Here is a 26,641-nt window from a genome sequence, read left to right as displayed (position 1 = left end):
AAACTAAAGACCGTTTTCAATGTGTTCTGAGATATCATGGTCACTTCTTAAATAACAGCCCCTTATCTTGACATTAACATAACGTGCGCATGGACGGCAAACTTGTAGTTCACCCAAAAAAGAAATCATCGAAGTCAATGTTTACACATCTCGTATTTTTCCAAATGCAAATATGTTCGCATAATGAAAACGAATGACTCCACACCCGTCTAGATAATATTAGATAAATGCATCAGTAGCTATCTTGAATTTTAAATCAGATTTTTTACATTTCCCATGCTTACTGTAAGTAGAGATGCGTGAACTGAAATATAAACACGGCGCAAGAATTATCTGTTTAATGAACCGCCTACATGGAACAGAAAGCTCAATTAGGATTTCATTTGTAGCGTAATTATGTGTCATTTTTCTGCTATTATGTCCAAGGACGGAGTGTAATTAGGGGGCAGGGGATTTATCAAGCGTAATATATTATAGATTCAGTGTGTCAGTATGCGTGGATAATTGTATTCCTTGTTTTCCCACAGGAAACTGCACTGCACTCGAAACTACATCCACATGCACCTGTTTGTGTCCTTCATCTTGAAGGCCATAGCAGTCTTTGTGAAAGACTTGGTTTTGTATGACGTCATTCAAGAGTCTGACAACTGCTCTACTGGATCTGTAAGTTCAGTACGGCCCATATTGATGAACCCTGCATGCCTTAGTCCATGTATGTTTTTTCAGTTTCATATTTTTCCATAATAATTTTTTATTAATATTACTATCTTCTATTGAAAATGACAACAAACCATGCTAGAGATGCACCGATACAAAATTTCTCCACCGATACCGATAGTTGATTATTCATAGTGATACCTGCCGATAGGATACCGATTCTAAAGATTAAATTAATATTTCTTAACTTTCTAAATGTTATTAAGTCATAAAATGACTATTGTGATGTTTCTTAACATTTTCTATATATAGGTCATAAATTCATTGCATTTCCTGTCCTCTTTTGATTGACAGTATATATTAGCCCTGATCATCGGCTGTTTTTAAACCTTGGCCGCTAGTTTAAAATGTGCTTTTAACGACCGATACCGATTATTATATCGGCGCATCTCTAAACCATGCACACTCATTTTTTTAATGTTACATAAAAAAGCTACAAGATTTTTCTAAAATGCACCAAGCCACTAGCAAAGTGAAAATTGTCTGATCAAGTTGACATTTTTCATACATATCATGGTTGTCCTAATAATGATTTATGGCAAAAAAAATGTATATGACATTTTCCCATTTATTGTTACATCTACAGTACAGCCAAACACCCATGGGCACAACTTCACTTTTTTTTAAAGTGCAAAATTCACTGACCTCTGTGTGAACCAGCTTGACAAATTGCTTGGTCCATTAATTCTGGATGGCATTTATTGTTGTGAACCCCCAAGAATCCCTTTTTCCCAACATCACAAAATCACAGGTTTTGACATCAATTTTGGGTCATTTTACACAACAGGATCTTTTGTGTGTTGTCAAGACTTTGTCCACCATCACTAACCAGTACAAACAGGCTGGACATTCATGCAAGGAAGGCAGAAAGCACAAATTACAAAATTACATTGTCAACTTTAAAGGGATAGTTCACCCAGAAATGAAAATTCTGTCATCATTTGCTCACCCTCATGTCAGAGAAAGATATTTGGAAGAATGTTAGCAATTTTCAATTCTGTGACATCATTCACTGCCATTGTGGGAAAAATTAAATGGTAATCAAAGGTGCCCCAGAACAGTTTTTGTTCCTAAATTCTTCAAAATATCTCACTTTGTGTTCAACAGAACAGAAAAATATACTATTTTTTTCCTACTATGGTAGTGGATGATGTCGCAGAACTTAAAATTGCTAACATTCTTACAAGTATCTTTCTTTATGTTTAACAGAACAAATACATTTATATAGGTTTGAAACAACTTGAGGGTGAGAAAATAATGACAGAATTTTCATTTTTGAGTGGAGTATCCCTTTAAGACCAGTTTTACCAGCTAGGTTTGACTGGTTTTCCATCTACACCAAAATCAACATTATGTGAATTTACGTCTTGTCTACGCTGTTCAACAGAATATGTTAACATTTGTATAAACACAAGCAGCAGTGTTTAGCAGAACATCTGGATGTTTCAACATAGTCTTGAAGACATTTGACCATTGATTGCACTTGTCAGACCTCTTCATGAAGACATGTGGCTTCTTATCACCGTGTATGAAGTGGTCCTGCTGTTAGACTAAATTAAAGTGTCCAGCTGTAACCTTTCTCTTGTGTTTGATCTGCTGTCTTGTGTTGTCCTGCATGTACAGTTAATCCGATATGATGTTGAATCTAAAATTTTCCTAAACCATGTTATGTGTCAAGCTGTCTTAATAACATTTATCTCTAACAATAGCGCCACAGGGAAAATCTGAATGAATGATCGCCAGAAAACAGCCCTTAAAAGCTGCGGTTTTATAAATGATACATAATAAATAAATGATATAAGGCCAGAATAGGTGTTTGTTAGCCATTTGTGTGGTCGAGTCTGCAGCAAAAGCTTTCAATCTATTTTTGGGACCGCGTGCCCTGAGCAAGAGCCTACGGCTCTCAGAGTAATTTTGGATGATTTGTGCACATTAGAACTATGAGCCGGATCCATTCATCCCATGCTGCCTCATTTTATACGCCCGTGAGCAGAAAGCATCATTCAGTGCCTTCTGCCGTCTAAACTGTCGATAGCTTCATCCACCCAATTCTTTTCTTCTGCCTGTAAGGCATGTGCGCTCATTTTAAGAGCGTTGCAGAGAGGAACAGAGCCTTAGATGTGTGAGACGTCTCTGATCCTCAGATCGCAGAGATCAGAGAAGTGCCTTTGGAGGGGCTGAAGGTTTTATTGGAGATTTGTTGCGTGCAGATTGCAGATTTACATTTACATTTAGTCATTTAGCAGACGCTTTTATCCAAAGCGACTTACAGAGAGTTCAGGGAGCAATAAGCGATATGTCATACAGGAGCAATAATACAATAGGTGCGAATACAAAGTTACTAGTTTCAACAAAAGCCAGATCAATACTGTCACGGAACGGTATGACAGAACCCAATCGCAGACGAGAGATACAACAGAAAGGTCTTTATTTAAACAAAAAAAAAAACACATGAAACAAAATCCCACGAGGGGGAAAACAGGTAATGATACAAAAACACGAAATAAACACTTCCCACATGGGGGAATAAACTTGAGGGAACGAGTGACACAAGGATAGGTTGAGACTTACTTCTACAAAGACACGATGAAGCGAAGACAACGTGTTAGACAACAAACCGGCAACAGACAGAGAACAAAGGGGCATTATATGAGGGAAAACTAACGAAGGATAATTACATACGGGAGGTGACGGGCAGGTGACTGGGATTAACACTCAAAGTAAGATTACGGGAGACAGGAGGCGGGGCTGAGAGACAAGACAGGATGACACGCGGCGAAAGTGACAACAAAGCCATGTGTCTCCACACAAAACGCAACATAAACCCGCAAGACGTGGTTCTGTCACGACTCCGTCCAATGAGCATGAGAACTCGTAACAGGAAGGACAGAGTCCTGACAAATACCTGTTGAGAGAAAGAGAGAGGGTTAGTTTTTTTGGGGGGGGTAAAAAGATGGGTAATCGGATCATTTTAAATGACTTAAACAGTAAATATCTTTTTTATTGGCATGTTGAATATCTTTAACTTTTAATGTGTGTTAATACAGACATTTGTCTGACATATTAACTAAAAACTATTAATCTACATTTCTGTCGGGTTCACTACCTTCAAAAATGATTGACAATTAGCATACAGCTTAGATTGGTGGTATGGTTCTGTTCTGGGCAAAACTCCCTGCCCATCCATGCAGCAAGCATGAATAAGAGCAGGGAGCGCAGCGATAGCCCCCCTTAGGGTAAACAGAACAAGCAGATGTCATTAGTTCATAAAGACTTTTAAGTGTAACACATCATTAAAATGCAGTTGAGACTTTTAAAAAAGAAAAACAGAAGTCGAGTCTGATTGTAAATGTGAAGTGTATAAGAATAATCTTAATCATGCAAAAATGTACGTTAAAAATCACCACAAATTTCCAGTTTTATAGCATGTCTATTTTTTTGTTTATATTTAATATTCAGAAGTTCGAAATCATAATTAATTAATTTACTTCTTGAGTCAGAGGGCTTGGCATTTTCAGCGTGATGCTTGTATGTTTGCTTTGTTATTCCTTTTCGGTTACACACCCCCCCCCCCCATGTCTTCTTGCGTTCAGGTGTCTTTGTCTCAGTTATTTGTTTATAGTCCTCCTGCAGTCTGCCTGCCGTGTCTCACTTGTCCTCCCTCAACAAACTTGTCTCTACCTCCCACCAGTTTCACCCAAATAACACATCTATCCTCACGAAAGCCTTTTTTCTGAACCCTCCGTGGAGTTTTGCTCTCTCTCCATGTACTCATCTCTGTAAGGAAACTACCAGAGGTCATTAAAAGGTCTACACGTATGTTCACGCTGTCTGTTCCTACTGGGGACGGTGAAAAAATGGTGGTGTAAGTGGTTGCCTGTTAAAGGGGACATATCATGAACAAATCTTTTAATCTGTTTTAATAGAAAGAGGTCATTTTACCAAAATTTGAGATGAAGACTTACTCCATTTACACTTCTTAATTATTCATAATATATACAGTATACTTCTGAAACTCATACCATGATGACAAAAAATTTGTACCAAGTTACTCTCATGTTTACTGGGACTGTCCTCTGAAAATTGTAGGGAGAGTTGTGGCTTCATGAGATTTGAGTGAATACATCAATAATGCCGGTGAGTTTTATCTCTGTGAAAAACACTTGCATGCCGTCCCACTGCAACCAAAGACTGTAATTTGCTGTTATCGCTGCGGTAAATGTCAGGAAGCCCCTGCTCTTTTACGAGATGAGCCCTTGAGGATACCAATGACTTCTTCAAAGTTATTTTCATTTTCCCTGTCGCTTGATTTTCAGGTCGGCTGTAAGGCTGTGATCGTCTTCTTCCAGTATTGCATTATGGCGAGCTTCTTCTGGCTCCTGGTGGAAGGTCTTTATCTTCATGCTTTATTGGCGGTTTCGTTCTTCTCGGAGAGGAAGTACTTCTGGTGGTACATTCTGATTGGTTGGGGTAGGTGTTGTAGTAATTGTGTGGGTTTTTTATTAACCTACTTATTGATTCTTTGTTAACCTCTGACATGATCATTATGTCAGTCAGCCATGTGACTGAAATACGCTCTCGTTTCACCTCGCTGCAGGAGGTCCAGCCCTTTTCATCATGGCTTGGAGTTTTGCCAAGGCTTATTTCAACGATGTTGGGTAATATTAACACCTCAGTCATCTCACTCCCACTCTCTATTTAGATAATGTGTTCTTTTTAGGGCTGTCAAACGATTAATTGTGATTAATCGCATCCGGAATAAAAGTTTGTGTTTACATAATATATGCTGTGTTCTGTGCATATTAATTTTGTATTTATAAACACATACACATAAATGCATATATTTAAGAAAAATATAACTATTAATAAACTTTTATTTACAATTTCAATTATTGGTCAATATAAATGAATACATTTAAAATTTATAGACAAGTATGTGTATGTTTTGTCTTTATAAATACAAAATTAATATGCACAGTACACATGTACTGTATATATTATGTAAACACAAACCTTTATTCTGGATGTGATTAATCGTGATTAATGGCAATTAATCGTTTGACAGCCCTAGTTCTTTTATGTATTAAAATTAAGAAATTTTTCTGTCTGTTTTATCAGGTGCTGGGATATAATTGAGAATTCAGACCCATTCTGGTGGATTATCAAAACCCCCATATTAGCCTCAATCCTGGTGAGATGACTTTTCTCTACTTATCTGACTGTTTTAATATGATTAGAGAAATCTGCTGTTTCACATTATGGTTGCTGTCACTCACGGTCACCATGGAGACTAGCTTACTATCTGACTACTAGTACGGTAGTCTATTAGATGCTCAACTACATATATATATATATATATATATATATATATATATATATATTTGCACTGTTGTTTAGAAGTTAAGGGTTCATTTGAGTGAAATGATTTGCTTATAAACCTTTTGATCTGAAGGTCTATACTTACAGTTATGAAATAAGTTTTGTCAAAAAATACTATTGTGCAAAGTTCTTTCATTACAAAACATTTTTTTAATGGATGGCTTTGACTCCTTTAAAACTGTTTTAAAAGCATCTCAGGTTTAGACCATTACCTAAAAAAAGTATGAACATTCTTTCATCATTTATTCACCCTCATGTCATTCCAAACCTGTATGACTTTCTTTCTTCTGCAGAACACAGAAGATATTTTGAAAAACAGCCCCATTTACTTCCATTGTATGAACAGAAAACCACTGAGACATTTCTCAAATTATCTTTTTTGAGTTCCACAAATGAAAGAGGCTTATACAGGTTTTGAATGACATGAGGGTGAATAAATTATGACATCGTCTTTATAAGCTTATTAGGGGTTGCACTAACTAGTCGACATTAATGCTCTGGCGCGACATTTAAAGCTTGATATCGACTAGTCGCGGGTCATGTGATTTTCTAACACTGTACCTTTAAGAAGACGACTGACTGTTCCGAGCACCTGCGCGCAGGTCGGATGTCATTCCCACCCGGTTCAGTGGGATTCTGTCACACTCCTGGCAATAATATATGTTCTTATCTTGTCCTGCTTCCACACGCAACATTCACAATGTTTCCTGTTTTCGTCCGCAACTTTCACGATTTGTTCTGATGCTGCAAAACCTCGTAGGTAAAGCCTTATGTTTCAGAGCTCTAGCTTCGACACGCAGATCTTGTAATATTATAGGCTATTTTGTACTTTTCCCCGTTTAATTAAACATGAAAGAAACAGAATAAATAAAAATGTTTCTCATATTGACTGCTGTGTCTCTGAGGTGCTGCGTTTGTAAGTCCGCTATGATAAAGTGTCTGCTGCATTAGGGGCGATTCACATTTCGAGTCTGAAACCATGCAGAAAATGTGAGCTGCGCCGATTTTTCGAGTCAAATGACCCGCGATGCGTGCGCGGCACTCTGGACAGTTGAACTATTTCCATCTCGATCCGCACCGTATGCTCTTCGCGACCGCGTTGCTGCGCAAAAGACGCAAAATGTGAATCTCCCCTTAGGCTAATTGTAATACTGTTCAAAGTAAGGAAGGAAGGAGGCGGGAACCGGCGAACGATAACCAACTTTTAATAATAAAATAAACAAACGACAAAACGAAAGTAAAGGGCCGACAGCTACCTCACTGTCAACTTCCGGCCACAAACATTAATAAAACTTAACACAATGTCCAGGCCTGGTCCTCTCTCTTCGTACACTCCTGTCGCTCGTCCTTTTATGCTTCCGTAGCTCCTCCATGAAAGATGCGAGACCGATGCAACGCGCAGCTGACACTCATTATCACTCGCGTCACCGGCCTTGCACCGTTCCCTCACGTTCCCTCTCGCCTCGCCTTCCTCGTTACACTAATAAATATATTGATGTTGTTATAAAGTCATAGGCCGTCACAAACAAACTCGACACATTTTTCTGTTGTTTCATCTATTAGTGCACATGACACTTTCAGTTGACCGCTGCAAACGAGCCCAATCTGAAAACGGCCTTAGTTTAGTTGTTGCTGCTCTTGTGCAATAGATGAACAACAGTATTTGTATGTACAGTAGATACTATATATTTAGAGGCTATTTTGGGGAGTCCCGCCAGTCTCCCGCAGCCTGCACACACGAGTGTCTTACTGCCCACACCCATCAAATCTTGATGCAAAACAAAACGTCGACGTGACTTTTATCACATAATAGTCGACCTCAAAAAATCTTAGGTCGTTCAACCCCTAATGCTTACTATTATTTTAAAATGTGGAATAAAATATTAATGGAATAGTTCACCCAAACACGAAAATCCTATCATCATTTACTCACCCTCTTGTCATATCAAACCTGTATGACCTTTAAGATATTTTGAAGAATGTTGGTAACGAACAACGGCGGTACCCATTCAGTTGTATGTTGTATGGACAGTGGACACAAAACCAGTGCATGTCAATATACCGCCGTTGTTTGGTTACCAATGTTCTTCAAAATATCTTTTTTGTGTTCTGCACATAAAAAAGTAAGACATACCAAATAGTAGATACCAAGGGGCGAAACTCAATGGAGCGTTCCATTGCAACACCAGTGCCCTGCGCTTCCGCCATTTTGGGAGAAAGAGACTCGGGTTTTTGCTGTCGCGATGGCAATATTAGCTGCTTTGTTAAACAAATGAAAACATTAAAGCTGAAATTCCAACTGAATGATGATAATACATGATGACAAAAGCCTCGTCAGTTATCAAGCATTTTCACCCCAAAATGGCGGCCACGCCTCTTGGTATCTATACTCTGTGGTCATACAGGTTTTGAAATGACAAGAGGGTGAGTTAATGAATGGATTTTCATTTTTGGGTGAACTTTAAGTGCCCCTAAACTTTTGAACAGTAGTGAATAAAGATCACATCTGCTCATGACTTCTGAGCTTAATTGTATTTTTTGTTGGGTTGTACTGCTTATTTGTACCTTATCATCTAAGGATTTGCCTTAGAGCTAAGAAAAAAGTGTAAATAACATAGAAGCCTGTTGACGCATGTAACAGGTAATTTAATCCCCTCGGTGATTAGATTTTACATGAAATATTCTTTACAAACATTTCTGGGCTTTTGTTTTGCGGGCTTTAAGGAACGAGAAAGAGAGGGAAAAATCTGTTACCTTAATCAATTGTTTACGCAGACTTCAGACATTTTGTTTTGGATTTGCTTTCTTTTGCTACAATACTAAAGTACGTCTTGTTGTCTCCAACGCTCACAAACTAAAGTTGACAGAAAGCTTTTACACAGCCTTTGCTTGTTTTTGTTATTTAGAAAGTACACAGTTCATCTCATGCACTTAGAGTTAATAGCATGTGTCTCGCTGCAGTCTTTAGGCAGCAGTTGTGTTGTTTGTCTCTGCTAATAGATGTTTGTTCCTGCAGTCTCAAAGAATTAATAAGTCAAAACTACTCCTCTGCTTCAGCTTCATTTACCTCATGACTCCTCGGTGGTTTCAGTAATCCATGCTGTATTGTGACATTTGTTTTTGTGTTTGTCCACCAACGACAGATGAACTTCATCCTCTTCATCTGTATCATTCGCATACTGCGTCAGAAGATCAACTGTCCGGACATCGGCAGAAACGAATCCAACCAATATTCGTAAGTCTTTGGGAATTCATTAAAACAGGGTTTTGCTCTTAAATAAGCTTTGCTGTTTTTCCACCCAGTTCGAGTTTACAGGTTCGAAGAACGTTTTGGAAAGTAGTTTGATAGATAATAAACAGGAACTCAAGCTTTCAAACTACAAAAATGTTAGAAAGCACCAGAAAAGTGCACAAGTGCAAGTCATCTGAAGCAGCTATTCCTTAAAGTGGCGGTTCACCAAAAAAAAAGAAAATTCTTTCATCATTTACTCACTCTCATATGATACCAAACCTGTATGACTTTCTTTCTTATGCAGAACACAACAGAAGATATTTTGAAGAATGTTGGTAACCAGGTCAACTCCATTGATCTCCATTGTATGGACACAAACCCACTGAGACGTTTCTCAAAATATCTTCTTTTGTGTTCCAGTCACATACAGGGTTTAAACAACATGTGGGTGAATAAACAATGAATTAATTTTCATTTTGGGGTGACTTATCCTTGTATGATAGGTTAAGTTAGAAGATACCAGTTGCATTGTTGGGAACCAAAGGAGGGTTAGCAAGATGAAAAAACATGTTTAGCTTTTGGCTGCATGAACATTCGCTGTAGCCATTTTCTATGTTTGGGGTTGAGCCCTGCTGCAGAGTGGGCACACTTTTGGACAGGACAGTCTCGGCTACATGAGAAACATTTTAGCTTATGTCATTGTAACCCAGCCATAAAATAAAGGGGACATTTTAGCTGGTCTCCAGCAGCGAGTGAGAGCCCACTGCACTACAATCTCATCATCTGAAATGTCACTGCGTCCGCCCGCCCCTGTTCGGATGATTTAATGTCCTTTGTCTTTAAGTAGCTCTCCATGATGCAGTTCCTACAAAACAAGCCTCACTTCTTAAGCACCTCCAATTTCTACCCAGCATCACTAATGCTGTTATTCCACTGATATGCTCTTTTCCATATTACCTAGTGATAATATTATTCTTTTACAGAAAACTGTAAACTGTGTGAGTTTGAGAATGACAGCTAAATCACCCATGAATTTGTCTGATATTTGTTTTGTCTTTTTTTACAGGCGACTGGCAAAGTCAACACTATTGCTGATTCCGCTCTTTGGGATAAACTTCATCATATTCGCTTTTATTCCGGAAAACATAAAAACCGAGCTAAGGCTGGTCTTTGACCTCATTCTTGGGTCGTTTCAGGTATTTCACTGGATTTAATCATTTTAACTAGCCGTAAAAACACAAAAGTAGGGCGCAAATGTCCGTGGGTGCGAGTGACAGGAAATTCTCTGGGGCTAATCTTGGGACTGTTGTTCAGATGACATCATTGTTTAATGATGTGTTGTAAAAGTGCTGAGGGGCAGTTGAAAATCTCATACACAGCCCTGTCTTATACAAAAAATAGGAGCTGAATACTAAACAAAATGAACTATTGATATTATACAGATAGGGTATGCAGAATTTGGGCCTCTAATGTGTTGTCACACACATTAACATGCTGTTGAGCTGATGTAAAAACATTTAAAAAACTTAAAATAGTAAGATCAATGACTTTGTTCAACCAATTTGATTGTACCTTTTATTTTTAAATTTCTATAAAAAATATGAATGTGTGTTATTCTCTTGTAAATGGTTTAGTGAATAAGATTGTAGTACTTTGTTCTTACTCTGTGTAAGTTGCTTTACCTGTTTTACCAGGGTTTCGTGGTTGCTGTGCTCTACTGTTTCCTGAATGGAGAGGTAAGAAAAAGGCTAAACAGACACAGTGATGGATGGATGAATAACCAGACATACCCACAAACATAAAGACAGACAGACATACAATACATAGTAATGGCTGGATGGATGAACAGGCTTTCTATATTTCAATTGTTTTCTTAAATTTTACAACCTCTGAGGCCTTTAATTGGCTTTGATTCTGTTTGCTCATACAGGCTGTACTAGCTCTGGACATACTGATGGCCTATTACTTTGATATATGCATTGATGTTCAGAGCATCTGTGGGTCCCCAGCTTACACAGATTGAATAAAAGAGTCACGCATGCAGGCTTCGTGCCAGGTGCGTTGTAATAATTTGACTTGTTTGGGCCCCACGGATGAAGTTTAGCACTGCTGAGCTCTGACCGCTAATCCTAAATTCAGAAATAAGGCAAAAGCTATAACAAGATGTTAAACAAGCATTTTCATAATGCATTCTGTGTGAATTATGACCCATTTTATGACCCAGCTTTCGCAACCATTTGTACTTTTGTGGTGTGACTTGTTTCAAAGTAAAATATTCAACAGATGGGAATATTCAATATTCAAGATGGGACTTCATTTTATTTTTCAGAAAATGTATTTGATCACAAAATATGTTTTATATGACAGGTGGTTGGAGGGGAGGGTGTGGTGATATAAATTGAAATGTGATAAACATTATAGATAGATCGAATATTTGTATGTATGTTGGCGAAGATAATATTTCTTATATTAAATATTAAATGTAAATGTGTTTTTTTATATAACACTTACTTATAAAATGTAACATAAAATAGACCCAAAATATACAAATATTATAAAATAAATAAATACTAATAATAACCTCCTCTTGTTTCTCTGTTAAAGGGGTCATATGACACGTCTTAAACGAATATTATTGTTTGTTTTAGATGTAATGCAATGTGTATACATGATTTAAGGTTCAAAAATGCTGTATTTTCCACACACCGTGCATGTTTGTATCTCCTCTTTGCCCCGCCTCTCTGAAACGCGCAGATTTTTTACAAAGCTCATCGCTCTGAAAAGCGAGGTGTGCTATGATTGGCCAGTTAACCAGTGCGTAGTGATTGGTCGGCTGACAGGTACGCCCACCTTACTTGCGTATACATTTAGGCGGTCTTAGTCAACTCATACCACGAACTGATGTAGATTTGTGGGGGTGTGGTTTCACGAGGCTTTTCAGGCAGGTCTGGGTGAGCATTCTCTTTTAGATAGAATGCATCTTTTGTTCCTACACTTTAATTTTTGCAATTTTACGTGTCTAATACATGCATGGGCAACTTATAACACACCAAAGACATAGAAAAACACGTGTTCGCGCCATATGACCCCTTTAATGCAAGAGAAAACGTTTTAATTTATTTTGTGAAATAAACTTAGAATAGAACCCTATGGATGTGAAGTTGTTTTTGTTTTGTTTTTCAGATGATTTGTAAAGTAAGTTTATGACTGCATTGCATATTCCTGTCATCGTTTTAATCTCAGGTCCAATGTGAGATCAAGAGAAAATGGAGACGATGGCACCTGGAAAGGTTTTTGGGTCCTGACACCAAATACCAGCACCCATCCATGGGCAGCAACGGCAACAATTTTAGCACACAGATCTCCATGTTGACTCGCTGTAGCCCCAAGACTCGGCGGGCTTCAGCATGCCAGGACGAGTCATCCATCACTGTCTAATTTACCACCTACAAGGCAGAACGGTGATGTAATTGTCCATTTGGTATATTACCTCACACCGGAATGAGCTTAAGAGGACCAAAGTCATGAAGATCATTTACTGTGTTGTGGAAGTGTTCGCCTTGTAAATATCCACTCATTCACTTAATGTGAACAAGCGTGAACGTTCGTTCAGTGTTGTGAACTGGAATTCGACACGTGTACAGGCTGCGTTAATTCATGAGCTGTTGTTCGGAATGTATCCTTCACCAAATTCTTGTTTGACATAATTTGATGATAGAGTTGTAAACAATGTCAGGCACTGAGAAGCGTTTGCCATCGATACATGAAACCTGTACATCAAGATTAGAAAGCTGTGAGATGCAGTTTTAGACTCATTTAGTGCAGACTTGTCCCTGCAGGGACACAAATTCGACAACATCATCAAAAATGACTGACGATGCCGTGTTGGAAAAAAGGTTAGGGATTCTCCACCTGGAGTTCTTCTTTATGAAATAATATTTTTGCTTACAAGTTTAAAAAAGCAACCAAAAGTGGATTGTTGAATATCCAATATATGGAGATACACTGTAGAGACCAAATGTTTCTAAACATGTTGTTCATATAATTTTTTTAATGACGTTTTCAGACCAGCGTGTTTGTGCATGCGCATGTGTGTGTGCGTGTGTGAAATTGGCATGTTTGAAAGCCGAATGCCCTTCTCTGCACTATCATTTCAGATCAGTCATCCAGCAGACAGTCAACATTTTGTATGCATGATTGATTCAGTGTCATTGTGCCATGTATCACTGTGGGTTTATGGTCGAATGTTAAATCCTTTTGTGCGTGGAACAAACGCTCCTTTGTGACATTAACACTGACATTTGTTGCTATCAGATAGTGCTTGTAAAATCGACTTTGAAGATGTTGATTGTTCATCTTAATGACTAGTGCAAACACATACGTCGACCTGTGTATCAATTCATGCTAACAATGAAAGTAAACTGAATTAATAACTAGCGCTATTACAGTACATATAACGCTCCACATTGTCAACAGTGTTTATCCGTGATCTTCTGGCATTTGTATACTTTCCATTCTTTAGCCAATAGAAGTTTCCATTATACTGTGAGACAGAAGAGGTTTTTACATACAGTTCTTGTGGTGTCAATGGCAAGTAATGGTCCGTGCTCGTTCATCTAGAAGGATTTTAGGCTTTGTGTACAAGCTAAAGAAATAAAGAAAGCCAGGGCATGCTGTCACTAATGTTCCTGTCTCACTGCGTTGCTCATATGAATGGACTTCCAGCCAATTCCGGCAAGTCCTGGAAATCTAGCTCAAACTGGGTCACCGTGGAAAGATAACATTTAGACTGGAATGTGTTTTTTATGTCTTTATGTGCAGACAGAGTGTAAAATAATCATGTACAGTCACATGGAATATATAAAGGGAATGTAGAGTGTATGAACTGTAATTTCTATGATGTGTCACAAAGATATAACATATTTAAAGAATACGTATGAAGCCTCAAATCACTGCCCTCCATCGTGTGTTTTATTTTTATTGAAACATGAGTGGCCAGATTACCTCTCAACTATTTCAATAAGGAATGTATATAAACTTAAGTGAAAACTTAATTTTGTATCACTTTTAGTTTAATTGTTGACAGTGTATTTGTGGATTTTGTATAGGCGTTTAGTTTTGTCAAGGTTTTGGAACGATGTACATATGGTGTTCATTAATTATAGGTGAAGCTTAATGTGTCGGCACACAGCAGAAGAACTGGATGTTTATAAGAACCGTCTAAGTGCTGTGAAAGAATTTGTCTGTACCGCATGCTACACTCGTAACATACTGTACATTTGACGTTGTAAATTCACAATAAAAGCAACTTGTTTACAGTTACATGTGCACGCGTGAAAATATTTCTATCCATGTTTAAACAAGCTTGATGGTTTATGTATTTGTGTAAGAGTTTGGACCGTTGCAAACTCGACAATGATCGGCAATTTTAAATACACAACTTGAACTGTACTGTACATTTCAATTGATAGCACATTAGATCTCTAAACATTGCACTGAAGTTTGGCGTTTTGTCAACCGCAATGCAGTCTTTCCATCCCAGTTTAATTTTAGTATTGTAAGTAAAATGTAAACATTATGACACACACTTTGTCAACACACACTTGCTCTTTCCAGACAGGCCTAGATCCTGAATGTTCATATAAAATACCTTTCGTCCAGAGAGATTTAAATCATTGCTGTTCTGTGTAAATTGCCACTAAAATACAGAGCCAAGCCTCCAGCTCCAGTGTCTGTCAAATCCCAGACATGCTTTAAAAGCACCAAACTGCTTTTGCCTTCTGCCTTGCGAGCTTGCTTTAATGTTGCAGTAAGACCTGACAGAGACCTGTTTTCACATCTATCAAGGGCATCTATTCTCACTGCTGTTCCGCTCTTCCAAGCCTCCAGATGAAGTTTCAATGAGAATTACAATCCACAAGGCAAAAAGGTTTTCTTTCAAAAATTCTTTTAATTTTGGGTTAAATATTTCTGAAATGATAGATCATTTTATATGCGGCATACTCCCGATAATCATAATCCACTTCTCTTCAAATGTCAGAAACTCATGCCTATATAAATTATTTCAGCCCAGCATTCACAGATAAGCAGATCATTTTAGTGTGAACCTGTTACAATGTAATCCAGGCAGGCTTTGCAAAAGTACTGCTTATGAGAGATAGGACGCCAGCTCATGAGTCTGTTTAGTTCTGTAGGGCCAGAGAGAAAGTAGAAAATCATCATGAAAAACTTTCTTTAGGAGGAAAAAACAATCAGGAACAAAGTATGATCCTGTTGAATGTGAAAACTCAAGAAGGTTCAAATTTAGAGTACGTTCTTTTGGTATTCGCGCAGATATATCAAAAGATTAACATTTTGTATTCAATGTCATTTTAATGTCAGTTATGTCATTTTATCATTTCTGCATTATCTTTTCTGTCACACTGAGTGGATTTAATTCAAGTCATACTGTGATGTGATTACATTCTACCATATATGTACTGTATAAACCAGCAGGCGGTTGGTATGTAAGAACACATTCCAGTCATTCATTAGACGCTCCCACACAAGCCATAATAACGTGTCTTATGTCCTGAAAAACGTTTAGGAGACTCTGAAACACATTTGTTACCAATGGTGAGTGATGATGATCTAATACTGACATTATGCTTCCATAGGAAAAAAGAAACAGATGTTTCTTTACACTGCATGCTCTTTTCATTCAGTTTCTGTCCTTAAATAAATGTTAATATTTACTTACAACCTAAAATCGTTCTGTTCTGGAGCCTAAAATGAGTTAAGCTAATATTTTCTATACAATAAAAGTAAATAGTGACCAGGTTAAGCATGATTTTCAAACATATTTACTCAGTAAAGAAAAACTTAAAGTCATAAAAACAACTTATATGATGCTTTTTCACCTTTTTGCCAACTGACCCTTGGTTCCCATTCACATTGTATGCAAGGTAACAGATCAGACATTCTGCTAACATTTACTTTCCCAGACAAAAGGAAGTAGGCTAATACAGAGTTAAAACAAATGTGAATAAATTATAATAGAATTTCATGTGGGTTTAAGGTTACATGTCACTGTTTCTCTATTCCAGTTTAGACATATGACATCCCAAAAAAGTATATTTATTACATTACACTTTAAATTCTACATAAAACGCTGAATGTAAAAGGGACAGTAAATATTTTGCCTTCTTGTATAGAACGTTTCATCGGACGCGCGCGCCGGGACTGCCGTTAACTTCCGGTCTGTGTTTGGCTAGTGTCTAATATAACTATTTATTTTTTATTTAATTCATGTTGATATTAATTGATATTATTATGTTATTGTACAATAATTGTATTAAATAAACTATTTGTTGAATTTTATTGTATGTTCATTTTATAAAATAAATGATTGAACGGGTCCTGTAGTTTGGTCGCATTTAAAGAAACCGTATGCTACATTGACATCTAGCGGTTGGGTTTAGTATCGCAGTCTAAATTCAAAATATGGAGAGACAAGTTTAGAAATAACGGTTCTTTTCGGTTTCTTTTGCTTGTTATCAGAAATAATCTACAGGCACTCTATTGATTGTGAATGTGTACCGGAAGTTAAGGGCAGTCCACGAACGCGCGCATGCGCAGTAATGTTTGTTTGTGTTGACACTTTGAAACTGTATTTTGCCTATACCTTATTGAATTAAATTGAAATGGGCCTTAAAAATAAGATGCGCTTCACTGAATTTAATTCAGTAAAACATAGCAGTTTTTGTGCCTGTAATATATCTCATGTGTTTTTGTTCCATTTACACTTATCTGTGTTGTTGTTTGAAGGGTTCACGGCTTCAGTCAGGCATCATCCATCTGTTGAGCTCACACTGTCCTGAAAACCTCTGATAACAAAATAAATACAAAAATAAAGCTGACAGAATAATGCTGTGAAAAATAAGCTTAATAACATTATCTAGCATGTTATGTAGTACAGAATGTAACTAGAAGCTATTTAAAGGTGAAGTGTGTATTTTTCTTGGAACAGAGCAGCAAACATGTACAGAACACTTCTCTTGCATGCAGTCAAGCTTAAGTCACCGAATAGGCTAAATTTGTCAAAAAAGTACACTAAATATTTTTATAATGAAATGAGTTATGATGAGTTGTTAACAGGTGCCTAGCCCACAGGCATAATTCAGAATTCATGTCCACTGTTAAATATTCATGTGAAAAAGTGTTCATGCCGCTTAAAGAAAATCCAGCATTCAACAAGTTTCAAAGCTTTAAATCTTTAAACCCGTGCCATTTTTATGCTGCATCAGGCACCATTATTGAAGGAAATGGCCCTCCTCCTGGGCACCCGGTGAAAAAGTAATTCATGTTTTAGCTGTTTCTATGCCAAAAACAGTGAAAATGTGACCACGGAGTCATGCTGTCCCCATCAGACTTTGTGTGTCTAGTGTGCATGTTTGTATGCTGTCTTGTAATCAGCATAAAACAATTAACCACCTGAAACATGTGATATTCTTTTTTTCTTAAACCATAAAAGCAAGATTCTGTATAAGAAGTAAAAAGATTTGGTCATTTGCTATTCTTTTGCATTACGAGCCACTGATTTCACCCTTATGATTGAGAAGCACAAGTGGAATCTGGCTCATCAGATAGTATTCATTCAGAGTTAGCTTGACTTCTCTTCGCTGGTCTGCATGGTGTTGATGAAAAGCCTCTGAGTCACACAGAACTGAAACATCACACAGTGAGCCCCGGGCTCCTATTAAGACAACCAGGGGATTTCAAATAAATAAACCTTAAAGGGATAGTTCACCCTTTATAGTTGACATGAGTGAGTGTTATAACAGAATGTTTATTTTTTAGTGAACTAGCCTTTTTAAATTGTTCGGTTTAGTGACTGATATTCTCCTCAGATATATTCAGCATTAAATCAAGAATAATTATAAGCTTTAAACCCTTCTTCAAAACTGAGAGAACATTGTGCAATGCAACAGAACTGTGTATATTATAAATCAAGAAAACACTTTGTTTAATAATGAGTGCATTTTCTCGCAGCCGTTCACTCACACAAAGACTTTGTGGGACCTTACGTCTGTGGCAATCAAAGCCAAGGCTGAAGTTAGACAGACTGGAGAAATTAACTTGAATGAATTCAGTGCCATGATGAGTCATTAAAATCTGCTTTATTTTTGAAGGAATCTAAACCACATTTTACATTTATGCATTATGCATGCCAAAGAAACCTACAGAATATTTAAGGTATGTAGTTGTCAGTCGTGTGCTCCCTGGGTATCAAACCTATGACAATTTCATTGCTTGTGCCAGATAGCCTCCAATATAGGCTACCTGTAATATCTCAATATATGTATTAAATATTTAGCTATTGTTTGGAATGAATTCACCATGTGCATGTGGTTTCATCCTCCATGGATTTGTATTTCAGAGAACATGTCTGGCAAATAAAAATGTGTTTGTATGTTTTTGTCATGCAGAGATGCTTGCCAGCTCCTCGCTGTGTGTCCAGCACACGCACGCATGTGATCAATGCAAAACAACACTAATGCACATAATTATTCTCATCGTTGATTTTGGTGCCAAAATGAATTGCAAAACCTTTTTTTGTGGAGTTATATTGGATAGATAGCTGCATTTCTATACGTCGCTATGATATTTTATGTAGAGGTGTTACTTGTTATGTTAAAAATACTCAACATTCAATACAACGCTAAACTAATTTCTTTTGAAGTTTTGGCGGAAAAGGATAAAAGACTAATGGATGAATAGCTTAAAAGCTGGTTTGTAAGTGTAAGATTTCTGATGTTTATTGATTACTGTGATTTAATTTGTTTAGATACAAACGTTTTATAAAAAAACTGCATAATGTTTGTACAAATGTGAGATCCAGTTTTAGCATCAATATTAACGTGCCATTTTCAGATCTGGGCTTTTTACTTTGCTGTACGCTGGTCAGTAAGTGAGTAAATGTTTTTTTCATTTTTGAGTATACTATTTGTTTATATGTATTATGTAAATGAACAACAGCTGTCAGTTAAGTCTGACTTTTTTACCTGAGGGCATATTAACATTAATTGGGGAAAATTGAAAAAATAAATCTATTTTTAGAAGCTTAATCTGTGGGACAAGGGCATAGAAACACTGCAATTTTGTAATCACAACACATACTAACACATAAAAGCAATACTAACTTTGTAATAATTGTCATAATGTATTTTAAATGTTACTACTACTAATAATAATCATTCATTACATTTATATAGCGCTTTTCTGGGTACTCAAAGTGGGGGGATCTCCTCAACCACCACCAATGTGCAGCATCCACCGATGAGGTGTAATGTTTTGGTAATTTTTGTCATAACATCCACTAGCTTCTACTATACCACTATGTGGGTTAAAAACGCAATTAAACAAAAGTATACAAATACCACTAAAACCATTTTTACACAAAAATGATTAAATCCAAAATTATTTATTTATAAATAAATATATATAAAAAATAAATATTATTTTGGCTAAAGGCAACATCTAAAGATGGACCCAGACTTGATGGACCGCATTTAGACTTGATTTAACCCAAATGTCCCGGAAATTACAAAATGAGTGAATAAAATCAAGTTAAGTGCCATCTGTGAAATAATTAATGTTTTCTGAACAGTTTCTTTCTATTTTAGGGACATCTTGACACTTCCTCGAAGAAGGAATGAAGAGGCACTCTGAGTGGTGAGTAGTCACCCTGCGGCAACTTGCACAAGTTTTAACGGGTTTATGTGTTTGATTTTTTCAGACATGGGGAATTTTACACATGAATGGACCTCTAACATCAAACAGACAGAGCTTATCGACTTTCTTACCATGCTCTGACTATAAACCAAAACATATAGGTTTGTCCACTTTATGAATTAGTTGGGAAATGTGACTGAGCTGTTGTGGATCATTTAAATACGTGAAATACTCTCATATGTGTAAAAAAACGTAACGTGAATGTAACGCTATAGTGTGCTCACAAAAAAGTATACTTCAGGCTATAAGTATAAAGCTACTGACATTCATAAAATAACACACACATCATACCAACCACCTTAATAATTCTTTGGGTTTTTGGTTCATTATATATATAAATATTCACAGTATATACACATATGCATAAATATTTTACAGATAAAAAGATTTTATTTGGGTTTGTAATAATATAAGGGTGAGTACATGGCATCGTTTTCATTTCTGAGTGAACAATCCCTTTGAAAGGTAAATCTCTTCATAGCTTTTTTTATAGAAAAAAAATCATTTACGCAAAGCAAACTTTTCAAAGCAGAAAACCCTTTATTGTTCAATAACGTCTCTACATTAAATCTCCATATTATGGACTGATTTTTGTTTATGAGCCGTAGCTGTAGCATATGTTCTTGGAGGCAGAATCTACATATTAAAAGGATAAACAAAGCATTTCAATTAAAGATAATGAGACTCATTAACATAGTAAACGTACATAAACTCTTATGAAGTCTCACAAACAAACAACATACAGACGTGCTCAAATTCGTTGGTACTCCTCCACAAAAAAAACGAAGAATGCACAATTTTCTCTGTAATAACTTGAAACTGACAAAAGTAATTGGCATCCACCATTCTTTATTCCATATTTAATAGAAATCAGACTTTGCTTTTTATTCAACATAATATTGTAAATAAAACAAATGAAAATGTCATGGACAAAAATGAAGGACCCCTAACCTAATATTTTGTTGCACAACCTTTAGAGGCAATCACTGCAAGCAAACGTTTTCTGTAGCTCTCACTGAGACTTCTGCACCTGTTAACAGGTAGTTTGGCCCACTCTTCCTGAGCAAACCGCTCCAGCTGTCTCAGGTTTGATGGGTGCCTTCTCCAGACTGCAAGTTTCAGCTCTTTCAATAGATGTTTGATAGGATTCAGATCAGGACTCATAGAAGGCCACTTCAGAATATTCCAATGGTTTGTATCCATTCTTGGGTGATTTTAGCTGTGTGTTTTGGGTCATTATCCTGTTGGAGGACCCATGACCTGCGACTGAGATGGAGCTTTCTGACACCGGGCAGTACGTTTCACTCCAGAATGCCTTGAGATTTCATTGTGTCCTGCACAGATTCAGCAAAAGCACCCCCATAACATAACCGAGCCTCCTCCATGTTTCACTTTAGGTATGGTGTTCATTTCTTGAAAAGCTTGATTTTTTCGTTTGTGAACATAGAGCTGATGTGACTTGCCAAAAAGCTCCAGTATTGACTCATCTGTCCAAAGGACATTCTCCCAGAAGGATTGTGGCTTGTCAATATGAATTTTAGCAAATTCCAGTCTGGCTTTTTAATGTTTTTCTTTCAAAAGTGGAGTCCTCCTGGGTCTTCTTCCATGGAGCCCACTTTTGTTCAGCTTGTATCTCTTTGGCAGTTTTCCTTGGTTCTTTTTCTACCATTCGCACTATCTTTCTGTTCAATCTGGGGTCGATTTTCCTCTTGTGGCCGTGCCCAGGGAGGTTGGCTACAATTCCATGGACCTTAAACTTCTTAATAATATTTGCAACTGTTGTCACAGGAACATCGAGCTGCTTGGAGATGGTCTTGTAGCCTTTACCTTTACCATGCTTGTCTATTATTTTCTTTCTGAGCTCCTCAGACAACTCTATCCTTTGCTTTCTCTGATCCATGTTCAATGTGGTGCACACATGTACCAAACAGCACAGAGACTACTTTTCTCCATTTAAATAGACTGAATGACTGATTTCAAGATTGGATACATGTGTGATACTAATTAAAGAAACGAATTAGTTTGAAATATCACTATAATCCAATTATGTATTATCTTTTCTAAGGGATACCAACACATGTGTCCAGGCCATTTTAGAATATCTTTGTAGAGTAAGCAACAATTCATCTCTTTTCACAGCTTCTTTGCTTTATTCTATGACATACCAAAGGCATGCAAGTATACATGATACAATAGCTTTTAATTTCATCACTTTTCAGGAGGAATGAAGCATTATTTCTATGAGCTGTAAGGGTACCAACAAATTTGAGCACGTCTTGTATCTCCATTACAAAGTGTCTTCATTCATTCAGTCACACTAAACCATTCACTGCTGCACTCATGCTTATAGATGCTCATTGTAGATTCAGGAGGTACAGTAACTACTACAAAGCAAAGTTCTCTCAACAGGACTCAGTGGCTATCTTTGACTGGCTTAATACAACAGCAGCACAGTGTACTTACTTTACTGCGCACTGCATGTTAGCCAATCCCTAACATAGTGGTGCACTGTTTTAAATTGACGTTAACCAGACATCATCAAATATATCAAAAAAGATAGTAACATTTCTATGAACTAATATTTGTGTATTTTGTTAGCTATACATGGCCACTGACAAGTTGTCATGACGTAAATATGTAATGTTTTTATCATGGGTCAAGTCTAATGAAGATATTTAAAGTCGGATTCATATTTAAATTCAAATGACTTTTAAAGCCAATCTGATGTAACTTAAAAATTGCAGCTTTTAAACAAGTTTTTTTTTGTTGTTGAAACAGGTGATTTTTTTGTTTAATTCTTTTTCTAGCAGAGCGTTTTTGGTTGCACCTCCTGTTTTTGTTGGTTGAGCATCTCTTTTCAACTTTTTGTACTTAAATATCAAACTTTAAAGGCTAGATAATGACAATTGAAACATGGTTTTAAAGAATAGAAATGTAAAATTGTGATACTTCATTTTATTAAAAGACTCTGTATGAAACAAAATGTGAGAATATATGAGGATTTTATTATTTGATGCTCAACCATATAATATATTTGTTAAAGGACAGAGGGAGGGAATATTATCTTTAAATATCTGTATCCTTATTTTATAATCTATATTTTAATATAAGCGTCCCACGAGTCATCATTTAAATAATCAGTGCAGTCAAGGATTGTGACTTCTGCTTACATGTACTGCTAACATGCATTCATTTCATTGGATGATTTAATCAATAGGGGCTTTAAATAAGTTGCAAAATCTGTCACGTATGGGCACATAACTTTACAAAACTCATTTACTATGAGGGCCAAAACTGAAATATGTTCAAATCAACATTTAAAACTGTTTTTAAACATATAATTAGTGGTGGCTACATTTTGAATGTATGAAATAAGTACGATTCTTTTAAAATGAAAGTATTTCAATTGTATCTTCTCACAGAGAACGGTTAACATATTCTTCAAAGCATTCAGGGCTACTGAGCAGCTAAAACTCTAAAAGGGTCTGTCACGGTCAAGCCATCTCCCAGTAGACTGAATGTGCAAGACGGAATACACCGTCCCTCAAGATCTCTGGAGCTACAGTAATGTGAAACATAAAATATTCATGGTAGTCTAGTGTGGAAGAGTTGTGTTTGTCGGGTCTGTAAAAACCCACAAAGCTATGTTTGAAATAACTAATATTCATTAAATCACTAAAACACAGCACAGCCTATTTTAAAGTAAACATTTGTGCTATGACTGTACACATTGCATTCAGCAGTTAATGGAAAATAGATCTACACCATGAAATGCCTGCTCAAATACAATACAACACAATACAATGGTGGTTTCAACCGAGATTTACAATGCAACCTCAATTAATGCTGGTTCAGATTCATGTTTTTCAAAGCAAAAGGTCTTTGTGAGTCTGCTTTAGACAGAGAGCAGAATTATATATTGTGAAAAATATTATTGAAAAAGACTGCAGCACAAAAGCGAACACGGTTCCAAAGCCTCATTCAATAGATTATTGTTTGCTGTGATTCCTCAGTGAATAACAACAATTCACATGCGGCCACCGAGCATCGCTGGAAGTGGATTATTAGAAGTTTATTTAGTGAAGATCCTATTCAATTCAACACTATGTGTAGAGTCCAGCTGGGAGCCATGTCAAGTGTGTTTCAAGTAGAAATGCATTACACATGGATGAGTGAGGTGAGGAAATGATTTTGACAGAGCCTCTGAAACACACAGGTCAACCTGAAAAATCCATTTCCTCTTTCTGATTGATCCATATGTGTGTGAATGAATGTAAAGTCACAATAGTTCGACTGCCATTGTATGTGTGTGCGTAAGAGAGAGAGAGGTCATGGATAATATCCTCAAATTCTAGATTTGATTGATCAAAATCTAATAGCTGAATGCACATTGCACTACATTATCTGAATCTAATACAAGCGAAGCACGAAACAATTTATGTGAACCGGTAGAACGAGTCAAACATCAAGAAAATGAAAAGAAAACTTCTCATTAATTCTTTGATTAAAGACTCATGTCCAGTAATACAGATGTGCTTCTTTGACTTTGGACATCAGATTTATTCTTCTGAATAGAATGTTAATAGAAACTGTTAATCATAATTTTGTTAAGACAATTTAAAGGGTCTGAGTAATATTAAAGGGATAGTTCACCCAAAATCATAAATTCTGTCATCATTTGTTCACACACATGTTGTATGAAACCTGTACATGACTGTTTCGTCTTGTGGAACACAAAAGAAGATATTTTAAGAAATGTCTCGGTGGTTTTGTGTCCATACAATAGAAGTCAATGGGGTCCAATGTTGTTTGGTTATTAAAGGGATATTTCACCCAAAAAAAGAAAATTCTGTCATCATGTACTCACCTTCGAGTTGTTTCAAATCTATATACATTTCTTTGTTCTGATGAACACAGAAAGATATTTAAAAGAATGCTCATAACCAGACAGATTTTGCCCCCCATTGACTCCCATAGTAGGAAAAATACAACGGTGGTCAAAAGTGCCCCAGAACTGTTTGCTGTCCTACATTCTTCAAAATGTATTCTTCTGTGTTCAATAGAACAAAAAAACATGATAAAGCATTTCTTCCTACTATGGTAGTCAATGGGGGGCAAAATTTGTCTGGTTCTAAGCATTCTTTCAAATATCTTTCTCTGTATTCATCAGAACAAAGACATTTACACAGATTTGGAACAACTCGTAGGTGAGTAAATGATGACAGAATTGTCATTTTTGGGTGAAGTATCCCTTTAACATTCTTCCAAATATCTTCTTTTGTGTTCTGCAGAAGTGAAAAAATTCCTATAAATTTGGAAGTTATCTTTCCCCTAAGACCCTATGAAATAATCTTCTCAGGAATTAAAAGATTCCAGACCTGCGAGTGCCAACAGCATGAGCAGAATCCTGCGACTGATCCTCTCATGCTGGTTTAACAGAGAAATTAAACACATCAGTGCGGTAAAGAACAGATTTGATGTCTAGTCAAAACTCTGCTCTAATCTGTTACAGCCAAACTTCAGATGCAGCATTGCCAGGCATGAAAAAACAGGATAATGCCAACTCCCGTCTCATCTCAATTTTTCAGCGTTGCACAGTCCGTGACCTACACCATTGTCCTATTCGCTCAACATTTCTATGCAGCCTGGCAGCTTTACTCACAAAACTTCCAATGTTTATATAAGCTTCAAATGTGATTGTAAACCATAACTCAAGAGGGCAGACCACCAGAGAGCGAGAGAGGTCAATGGAGGTCATAAAGTTCTACAAGTCTCAGATCTCAGTGTAACAATTATAGTTCATATGTAAACATACTGTAGCAGGTCGTACGTTCAGTGTGTCTGTGACATACAGCAATCTGCTCTTTCTCTTAAAAATGTAGCACTGCCACCCAAGTCACAGCGTGCACGGCATCAGAGAAAACATTAGATATGTATGAAAATGCAGCGGTTTCTCTAAATCAATAATACAATACCTTATTGATTTTGACTTTTTTAAATCATGGTGGCTAACAGAAAAACCATCTCATTGGAGATACGTTTCGTGTTTCATTGGCTGACATTTTTAGCTTCTATTGAGACAAAATAGATAACCTTACATGATCATATAAAGTTTCAGAATTTGATATTGTGAGTGCAGTTACATTTTATACAAAATAAAGACAATATGATCATGAAGGGAGACGGGAGTGGATTTTTCAAGAGTAAACTAAACAAGAGTTTTTAATCCTGTATAATCACTTCATACTGAAATTTCTCTGACCCTCAGACAGCAGGACTGAAGTTATACTGCCACCCAGTGTTCTCATATATACTACAGCACTACAACCCTACAGTCACCTACACAGGAACATGAGATGTTATTTAAATGTGCCTTTGGGGTGTAGACAAAATCTATACATGGAAGTTGCTATATCCTTAAACGTGCTATGTTTGTATAACTGTAATCCAGAACTAAAGAGTTGTTCCTAATGTAATTTTATGAATGCACTAAAAGCATCCAAAAGATTTATGTACAGTAATTTAATAAGAGTTTTGTCA

General features: G+C 36.7%; 1 protein-coding gene across 1 annotated transcript in view; it reads left to right on the top strand.

Moving 5' to 3' along the window:
* The window catches only part of vipr1b (vasoactive intestinal peptide receptor 1b), a 46,097-nt gene extending 31,456 nt beyond the window's left edge, over positions 1–14,641 (top strand). The window contains exons 6-13 of the mRNA XM_057323370.1: positions 528–663; positions 5,034–5,187; positions 5,315–5,375; positions 5,836–5,908; positions 9,240–9,331; positions 10,395–10,524; positions 11,023–11,064; positions 12,572–14,641. Coding sequence (XP_057179353.1) covers positions 528–663; positions 5,034–5,187; positions 5,315–5,375; positions 5,836–5,908; positions 9,240–9,331; positions 10,395–10,524; positions 11,023–11,064; positions 12,572–12,766 — 883 coding nt within the window. The 3' untranslated portion in view covers positions 12,767–14,641. The remainder of the gene's footprint in view (positions 1–527; positions 664–5,033; positions 5,188–5,314; positions 5,376–5,835; positions 5,909–9,239; positions 9,332–10,394; positions 10,525–11,022; positions 11,065–12,571) is intronic.
* The last annotated feature ends 12,000 nt before the right edge of the window (positions 14,642–26,641 follow it).

The sequence above is a fragment of the Triplophysa rosa genome, linkage group LG23 (assembly GCF_024868665.1).
Source record: "Triplophysa rosa linkage group LG23, Trosa_1v2, whole genome shotgun sequence".
Taxonomy (NCBI): domain Eukaryota; kingdom Metazoa; phylum Chordata; class Actinopteri; order Cypriniformes; family Nemacheilidae; genus Triplophysa; species Triplophysa rosa.
The sequence above is the reverse complement of the archived record's forward strand: the minus strand, read 5'-3'. Positions and strand labels throughout refer to the sequence as shown.